Genomic DNA, 9,358 nt, shown 5'->3' on the forward strand with positions numbered 1-9,358 from the left:
GGTCCCTGTGCTCTGCTAAGCTTGTTCTAAGTAGGTGCTTTAGACCACTGAGCCATCTCACCAGCCCCCACTGAGCCATCTTACCAGCCCAATAATTTCATCCTTCAAAACTAGAAGTAACTGCTCTAGAGGTTACTACTAGTACAGGACTTACAATAAAAGCTCAACCAATACTTGTTAACTACTGGTATAATTAGAGCCAATTGGTTCGTTCACCTTTCAACAATGAAGGAAGGAGATAAAACATCCAATTTAGTTTTATGGCTGCATTAGTAAGAAAATAAAAATGGGCTGTTAATTATTATTCTTTACCACCAAGTCAAAGTAATTAAATGCTCACCATGGCATCGTAGAGAATAACATAGACCTGACTGAGTTTATCTTCTGGGATCCCACAGTGTAAGAGTATTGCTTTCAATACCATGGTATGGTTCAAGTAAATACTGTAATTTCTTTCCTGGGATACATAAAAAAATGATATATTATTTTTATTGTAAAAGCAACATGAGTACATGATCAAATCTGGAATTTTACCATCAATTTATCATCATAACACCCATGGAAGGACTTAACTTCAGCATCTTGCCTTCTAGTTTATTTTTTCATAAACATTTTTACACTGGTAGAATTAAGGGATATACTTTAAAACTTTTATTATATGCTTTAAAAATAACCTGGCTGATCTTCAACTATGCTAAAGAGCTTGAGTGAGTTCACACACATTTCAGTGAGGGACAGACTTGCTTCAAGTGCACCTAACTTACCGGCCTAGGCTGGAGGAACAGTTATCATTACACAACTTTTGTGCACATGAATCCCTTAAGCAGTCACTGAGCGCTGAGCTAGTGCTGAGCTCGGACAAGGGGGTACAGGGCAGAGTGGGGCTGAGGGCACTGTGCTGAAGGAACACAACAGTGTGACTGAGGAGTATGTGGATGCCTTGGGTGAGGAGCTGGGAGGGTCAAGAAGATAAGGTGGCCAGCCACCCAACCGGTGAGGAAAAGCCAGGTTTCCCGGGAAAAGGCCAAGAACACACTGGGTGAGGCAAGACTTAGTGGAGAAGGAATTGCTGTGACCTGCAGTGTTGGGAAGGTGGCACTGTGCGTGTGCTGAGGGGAGGGTAAAGAGAGCAGGCATCGGCTCCCATGTGAGGTAGGATGTGAGCACAGTGAGAAGGAAGGTGGGAAGGTATGAGACCAGGTATAGGAGGAGCTGCAGAGGGTTCTGAGCAGGGTCTGAATGTGCTAAATGCATATTCTTAACCTGATTTCTTGCACATTATAAGAATGGGCCCAGAAACATCTGTCCCCCAAAACAAAAGCAGTTCTAGTCAAGGTCAATGTAAGAAAAAGTCCAAGAAGAAACGTCATCCAACTCTCTGCAGGTGCTTTGTAAACACATGATTTACTCCAGCACAAACTGAGGAGTAGGTCTGGGGTTGTTGGGCCTTTCTCACTACACTTAGTGAAGGGTACTCTCAGGGGATTCTCAAAATGTGAAAATATGGAAAGGTACCTGAAGTGCTGGAAACTCTTGGATGATTTCATAGATGGTATAGATGGTTTCAGCGGTGGGTAAGGAACTGTTGGTGGTAGAAGTGATGATGTCAAATGCACATTCCAGAAGTTCTTTGGGATGAAACTGATCTAACTTTCGAGGTCTGTACACACGTTCTATGCAGTACCTGGAGAGAGAAACCCAGATGTCTAAGTTCATTGCTTACTGGAAATAAATATGCATGAGGAATTTTGACCAAGATAAAAGAAAACAAGGTATAGAAAAAATTTATCAGTTGTATGATTCAGGGGACTTAAAGACAGACTTGCCTGTGACACAGGCTCCAACTCCTACTTTTGTGCTATTGGACTATAGGGCCTAATTTTTTAAAATGTCTGCAACAGAGAAGAAATTATATATAAGACTATTTTCATCTTCAGTGATTGATTTCTATACAGGGCTATCTACCCTCAGGACTGACATAATTGCTCACTTGTAGTGGGAATAAAAGCCCATGAAGAGGTCTGATTTTGTTGAAGAAAGGAGCCTTACAGTAGGGTGGCTCGTTGACAACAATGCTGCTCCAATCTATGATGATCATGGGATTTGACCCCTGTGTGTTCTGAATGTACAGAAAGCCTTTCCCAGGGCTAAGTGCCCACTGCTCCTCAGCGCACCGCCTCCCTGCTGTCTTTGCTCCATTTCTCTACGAGCAGCTTTTGTTAGGCCTCCTGTGTGAGCCGTCTTCACACTGAGCTCACTGGCCATTTGTTCCTCTGATTATACTTAAAAAGGGGCCATGTGTGGTCAAGAGCAGGCAGATTTTCCCTTGAACAGCCATTTGTGAAAATAATTAGTTGCGTTACTTAGGGACACGAAGAAGGCACATGATAGATGGAAGGTTACCTAACTACTGTATTTCTTCTAAAAAGAGGCTCACATTCTAGTCACCGAGAGAAAGGAGTCTCAGGACCAGGCTTTTTGGCCATATTCCAAGCTCAATATCATAAACTCTGCCATATTTTCATTCTGCAATATTAAAATCTGTATAAGCTACTAGTTACATATTAATTTTTTCTTTAATGTTATTTTGCTCCCTTCAATCTGTCTCTTCTAACTCCTGGCAGGAGCTCAAGGTCTCTAGCTATAATGCAGATCAGTATTCTTTAGCTGGAAGGATCAAAGAGATAAAACATTCTTCCCTGGTGTCTTTCCCACATCTACCAAATGGAAGGCAGCCCCTATTATTTCTTACCGTTTTAAATTCAATATATTATTTCTTGCCACATATCGTGCAAAAGGGACCTGAAAAATAAAGTTTTATGTCAATGTCACACTGTGCCAATGCCTAACAATTCATTTTCCAGATGGTGTCCTTATCATGAAGTGACACTGGAGTTTGGATCGCAGGCTGTACCCCCCGGCATGGCTGACATGTTCCCAAGTGCTTCAGCCAGCAGCCACTTCCACTGCCGGGCACACGACCAACTTTAGTCACTCTGGCTCTTCTTGGGTTAAGTTTGAGAAGAATTCACTTTTAGTGGCTATATTCTGCCATATTTTTATTCTGCAATACTAAAATCTGTACAAGCTACTGGTTACATATTAATTTTTTTCAAATGTCACTTTGCATCCTAAATCTGTCTCTTCTAACTCCCTGGCAGGACGTGAAGGTTGCTACCTATCATGCGGACCACAGCTTTCTGGCTCTGCGGTGTGGCCTTCCCCTTCCATTCCTGTGTGTGCCGAAGCAAGTCACTCACTCCTTACAGCCTGCTTTTCCCCTTTACAAACAGTGGGGCAAAGGCCTGCCTCTGTGTCACGTGCTATGGCTATAGCGAAACTGTTGAACTTCCTTTTGGCTCTGGGTTTGTCTCAGTAAATTCTTCCACCACTAGGCTCTGCCATGCACCTTGCATGGCATTATATGCACAGGTTCTGTTTAAAAACTTTTCTGAGGGCTGGTGAGATGGCTCAGTGGTCTAAAGCACCTACTTAGAACAAGCTTAGCAAAGCACAGGGACCTCGGTTCAATCCCCAGCACCACATGCCAGCCAGCCCCGCTCCCTGGCGGGCTGAACTGGCCACACACACAAAATAAATAAATAAATAAATAAATAAATAAATATTAAAAAAAACCCAAACTTTTCTGAGCCAGGTGTGAGGCGCATGCCTGTAATCCCAGCACCCTCGGAGGCCGAGGCAAATTCAAGCCCAGCCTGGAAAACTCAGCAAGCCTCTGTCTAAAAATAAAAATTACCAAGTAGCTGGAGATATAGCTCAATGTGGTTTCCAATACAAGCTTTTAGGCTTTCTCTAACAAAAATGGGATATCTGAGTTTTTGAAACTCACTTTTCTTTTTTTTTTTTTTTTAAACAATCTTTTAAATTTTATTTATTTGTGTGTGTGTGTGTGTGTGTGTGGCCAGCTCAGCCCACCAGGGGGCGGGGCTGGCTGGCATGTGGTGCTGGGGGATTGAACCGCGGTCCCTGTGCTTTGCTAAGCTTGTTCTAAGTAGGTGCTTTAGACCACTGAGCCATCTCACCAGCCCCATCACTTTTCTTTTTAAGCTAAAAAGATACCACAAACATTCCTATAGTTCAAATATAAATATGGATAAATCTAAATGTTTTCATCTGAAAATATTCATATTCGATTTATGCAAAGATACAGGTCTAGCTGGGTGCAGTGGCACACACTTGTGATCCCAGTTACCTGAAAGGCTGAGGCAGGGGGAGTTGGCAAGTGCAAGGGCAGCCTGGGCCACTTCATAAGACCCTGAATCAAAACATGGTATGAAAAGGACAGGGATGTAGCTCGGCGGTGAAACACCCCTGAGTTCAATCCCTAATACAAGGCCATGGAGGGAAAAAGAAAGAAAAATATAGATCTAAATCTTCTTTTTGGGATTGAATTCAAGGTCCTGCACATGCTAGGCATGTGCTGTACTACTAAGCCACACCCAGCGCCCTCTAAAAAATCTTTTAATTTTGATTTTTAATATTTTAGGGTCTCACTATGTAGCCCAAGTTGGTCTTATACTCACGACCCTCCTGTGCCAGCCTCCCAAGTGCTGAATTACAGGTAGGCAACATCACACCCGGCTCAGCCTTCTGAGCATTGACATTATAGGTATGAGCCATCATAATGCCTCGCTATCTTGAGATAAAATTTTTCAAGGCCTAGGCTGGCCTTGAAGTTACCATTCTGTCTCAGCCTCCACAGTAGCTGGATTACATGCATGAGCACCATATTTGGCTTACATTTTATTTTGGAGAGCTCCTCACCATTCCGTAATATCAATGACAAATTATTCAACTATTTTTTTAAACAAATGAACATACAAATAGGTTTCAATTTCTGGCCACCAAAATAACATGGCTATGGACATCCTTTTAACATTCATACACTAATGTGTTTTTATTCAAAGTGGGAGGGCTGGTTCAAGTATAGTGCATGTGTCAAATTTTTAAGAGCTTTATTATAAACTTTGAGATTACTTTTCTAAATGTTTAGGAATTGTATTTTCCTCCACAATGTTTGAAAAATACCTACCTTCTTCTACTTTTTTTTTTTTTGTGGTACTGGGGATCAAACTTGGGGCCTTGCTCTGGCCTGGCAGGTGCTTATGCCACTGAACTATCTCCCCAGCTTGCACCTATCCTCCTACACCCTGGTCATCTCTAGGTATCAATTTCGAACTTCCTGCCAGTTTGCCAGGTGGAGCTGGGACAGCTGTGCAATTCTTTACCGGCAAGGCTTAATATGCCTCCAGAAGTCTATCACTCACGTCCTTTCCTCTTTGCTCATATTTCTGGTATTTTCAGGGTGAGGCTGAGGAAGGAACCAGGCACGTGCTCATGCGTGGCACACACTCTGGGCCTCGAGGCTATTTATAATCACCAAGGATTAAGCCTCTGCCATGATCTGCTTTGTTTTTTTTTTTTTTTTTCCCTTCTTGTCTATTGTCAGTGCCACTGACAGGGGACATCTGTCCGTGTGGAATCTGATGGGACCCAATGCCACGGAAGTGAATGCCTTGTATGACTGCGCTGTCAAAGGAGCCCTGGGGGTCAGAAGCAAGCAAGCCTGGTGGCATTCAGTACATCCAATTAGCGGAAGCACTAGGGGCAGTAAGTCTAACTGCTTTAGATGCTAGCATGGTAGGATTTTACAGTTCCTTATCTCCAGTCATGCTCTTACTCCAATTCCCTTAAGAACATTAGGTCTTAAAGGTGACACATAGACTGAGCGAAGGCAAATGTCCTGCAGGGACAACTGTTTAACAGAAACATGGGACTGATGGTCAGCAGCGCTCTCAGCCTCACCCGAAGGTCGAAAGGCAGCATCACCAGCATTCCGCTGTGGTCCATGAACACGGCCGCTTCGTTGTGCTCGTAGATTTGCCTGTTTCGGGGAAGCAGGAGTGGCGTACACAACTGGACTGCTCCTACACCAAGCCAGGGAAAGCAAACTTATCGTCAGGTTCTCCTTCTCTCCAGGCGGCAACCTAAAATGAGCACTAGTCTGCCAAATAACCGGCTCATCATCAGTTTTTCTCAGTTCTCAAAATATACAAATGGAGAGCTAACCTAGAATAAGTTTGCCACCTGAGCACTAGTCTTCCCCCGCCCCCCTCAACCCACCAGGGTCTTGCTTTGTAGTTCAGGCTGGTCTTAAACTCACTATGTAGCCCAGGCTGGCCTCAAACTTGCAGCACTCGTCCTGCCTCAGCCTTTCAAGGGCTGTGATTTCAGGCATGTTCACCACACCTGGCTGCACTGAGTACTACTTCTGACTGCACAAACCAACTGGATTTTAGTAGCAAGGCTGGAATACCGCCATCAGTATGTCCTCAAAGAGCTGAGCTACAAAAATAAGCTTAAATTTCACATGGCATCAGGGGGCCTGCCCATTGGCTCAGTTGTTTAGTGACTGCTTAAACAGAGCAGTCAGGCTCAGGTTGCTGTGGATCGATCCTAAGATCCTCAAGCCTTACTAAAGCTGCCCTGAAGGCATCCTGAGCCAGACAAGAAAAAAAAAAAAAATCCTTCTGAACACATGGCATCAATTATTTGTAACTGAATTTTAATAAATGGTTATACCGAATTCACTAATAATACTTCCTAATAATAAAAAAAATCTTGTAAGAAGCAACACGAGGGCCGGCCAAATAGCTCAGCAGAATTAAAGCACCTGCAAGCAGGCGCAGGGGTCAGGAGTTCAATCCCTGGGCCTGCCTTGCTGGCCCTACCCTCGGGGTGCACTGAGACAGCAATTGAGACTAGGTGTGGTGGTGCACGCCTGTAATCCAGCTCTTGGGAGGCTATAAACTGGTGGATCACTATGAGTCTGATCTAGTAGTGAAACCCTAAACACTCTGTATATCCTTCCCTAAAACACACACACACACACACACACACACACACACGCGCGCGCGCGCGCGCGCCATAGGGGTTTTTAGAAGGACATACCATGTCTTTTAAAGATGCGGATGATGGTTTCACATACGTGCTGCTGTATCTTGGCTGTGCGGATTGAGAAGCTGCCCTAAAAGGGACCCAATTAAAATGTCATCACCAAACCCTAACCCAATAGACCCTCTAAAATATAACTGGTGGCCTGTATTTGGTACACTGCTTATTTTAGAATCACAGAAGAGATCTCAAGAAGTCAGGCCCTCCTTGAGCATATTCAGGAAAGAGACCACATGTTTCACAATACTGTAATCCAGCAGCAGACCACAGAAGCCGCCATATCCTTGCCAGCAATGGAAAGGCCACAGTGGCTCAAAGTCCCTCCTCCTCACCCCGTGGATACGCATGCTTCACCCATGTCTTCACGCGCATGCTCTCCCCAAGGACTCTCAGGCATGCTGTGCAGTGATTCAACCCAAGGGGAATCAGGCTTCTTCCATGAAAACTGCAGGGCATCTACATGCTTTGTCATTTGCTTGTTATAAAAGTAGTCTCTTTTCTTTGCAGAGAACTTGAGACACAGACAAGCAAACAGACAAAAATAAAAGAAGTCCCTGGTGATCCGGCAAATGTCTAACATTGTCAGCTAGGAAAAAATGGTCTGCTCCTTCCTTCAACTCCACATTGATTGGCCACTTGTTTCTACCACTACTCCACTACTCCCTCTACTACACTATCTTATAGACTTGTATCATAGATTAAGCATACAGAAACATTCAGAGAATATAACCAGTATCTATTATTTACCCATATGACTTCATCAAATTTTAACACTATATAACAAAAAAGGGGATACAGATGAATGTCCATTTTGTATCTTTGTAGTCAAAGTGGTTAGGATAGATATATAGTTACATTCTCTTAATGAATAGAGGGATTTGTTCTAATGGTGTTTGTAAATAGGATATCATGTCCGCATCTTGTACAGCAATTAACCACTAGGAAGAATGTATGCAATGTGTTAATTATTGAAACTGTCCTACCAATTTGATTTGAAACTGTGTCATTGCTATTTGTTTCTCAATAAAATTATGGAAAAAAAAATTAACACTGTATTATGTTGCTACAGGTTTTTTTCTTTTTTAAGAAATAAGATATTAAAGGTTAGCAAAATTTACCATCTGGCTATACTGTACAAGCTGTCTGAAGAGAGCCTCTGAAGAGATCCTCTGAAGAGTGCTATGGGTAGAAGCCAAGGCCTAACACGTATTAAGCACACACTCTACCCTTGGCTTATACTATCCCTTAAGATATTCTTTGTTTTTTAAAGGTGCACATTGGGATTGTGGTGCACACCTGTAACCCCAGCACTTGGGAGGTGGACAAAGGATGACCATGAGGTGTAAGCCAGCCTGGGGTACAATTCAAGATCCTGTATCAAAAACAAAAACCCCAAATATCACATACAACCCTCTCCTCCCTTTGCCTACCCCTAAGCACCAAACAAAGTTCTTTTTTTTTTTCTTGTGGTGATTGGGAATTGAACCTAGGGGCTAACCACTAAACTATACTCCTTAGTCCCTTAGCCACACCAGCTCTTTCTTACCCCCAAATTTTGAGACAGTGTATAAGTCACTAAATTTCTCAGGATGGGCTCACATTTGGGATCATCCTGCCTCAGCCTTCCAGAGTGCTGGGGCCCTAAGTGTGCAATGTTATGTCCAGGCATGGATTCTTTTTAAAAGCTGTGCTTTCATATGGTGCCAGGCTGGCCCCAAACTCCAGGTCTCAAGTAATCTTCCTGCCCTAGCCTTCTGACTAGATAGGATTATAGGCATGTGTCTTTATACCCAACTCCTTAAAGAGATTCATGAAGGTCCCGTAGAGCTGCTGCGGAGCCCATGTACACATAGTCATGTCAGAGCTGCCTCAGTGAGCCGGATGTATGACACACTAGAAGCCACCCTACTACTTCAGTAGGGCCTGGCTGCGTGAATGCTTCTGGCCCTGTGCAGCTGGGCCTGGGATCAGAGTCTCTTGGGTGGGTGTGGCCTCAAGTAAGACCTTCTGTTGGCGCTTTAAGAGAAGCCTGGAGAAGCAAAGACCCCCAGGGCGCGCTCACCTTCAGGATGTCGCTGTCGTAGGTGTAATCAATGGCGAGGGCAACGCGTTGGGAAAAGAGCTGGGCCATCATGGTGCGGTAGGCCTTGCCGTCTGTGTTGGCTAGCGTGTGGTGTAGCACCTCGTGCAGCTCCGATTCCTCCATCTGCGGTGGCGGCAGCAGCTCGCTCTTGAGCAGCTCTGTGGCTGTGGGCCGCTTCGCTGGGTCGTGGTTCAAGAGCCAGGAGATGACAGATTTCTAGGAGGAAGCCAAGGCACACCATGAGCAATGCTCAAGAGTCTCCCGGGGGGGCCTGGCCCTAGCTCAGTCCTTTAAGTGGCT

At 44.2% G+C, this 9,358-nt stretch overlaps 1 protein-coding gene across 1 annotated transcript in view; it reads right to left on the reverse strand.

Annotated features, from left to right (window-relative positions):
- The window catches only part of Eif2ak4 (eukaryotic translation initiation factor 2 alpha kinase 4), a 94,914-nt gene that overhangs the window by 30,316 nt on the left and 55,240 nt on the right, over positions 1 to 9,358 (reverse strand). The window contains exons 19-24 of the mRNA XM_004623415.2: positions 9,038 to 9,274; positions 6,973 to 7,048; positions 5,827 to 5,948; positions 2,753 to 2,802; positions 1,516 to 1,684; positions 341 to 457 (exon numbers count right to left, since the gene is read on the reverse strand). Coding sequence (XP_004623472.1) covers positions 341 to 457; positions 1,516 to 1,684; positions 2,753 to 2,802; positions 5,827 to 5,948; positions 6,973 to 7,048; positions 9,038 to 9,274 — 771 coding nt within the window. The remainder of the gene's footprint in view (positions 1 to 340; positions 458 to 1,515; positions 1,685 to 2,752; positions 2,803 to 5,826; positions 5,949 to 6,972; positions 7,049 to 9,037; positions 9,275 to 9,358) is intronic.

This window comes from Octodon degus, unplaced genomic scaffold (genome assembly GCF_000260255.1).
Source record: "Octodon degus isolate 3935 unplaced genomic scaffold, OctDeg1.0 scaffold00002, whole genome shotgun sequence".
NCBI lineage: Eukaryota > Metazoa > Chordata > Mammalia > Rodentia > Octodontidae > Octodon > Octodon degus.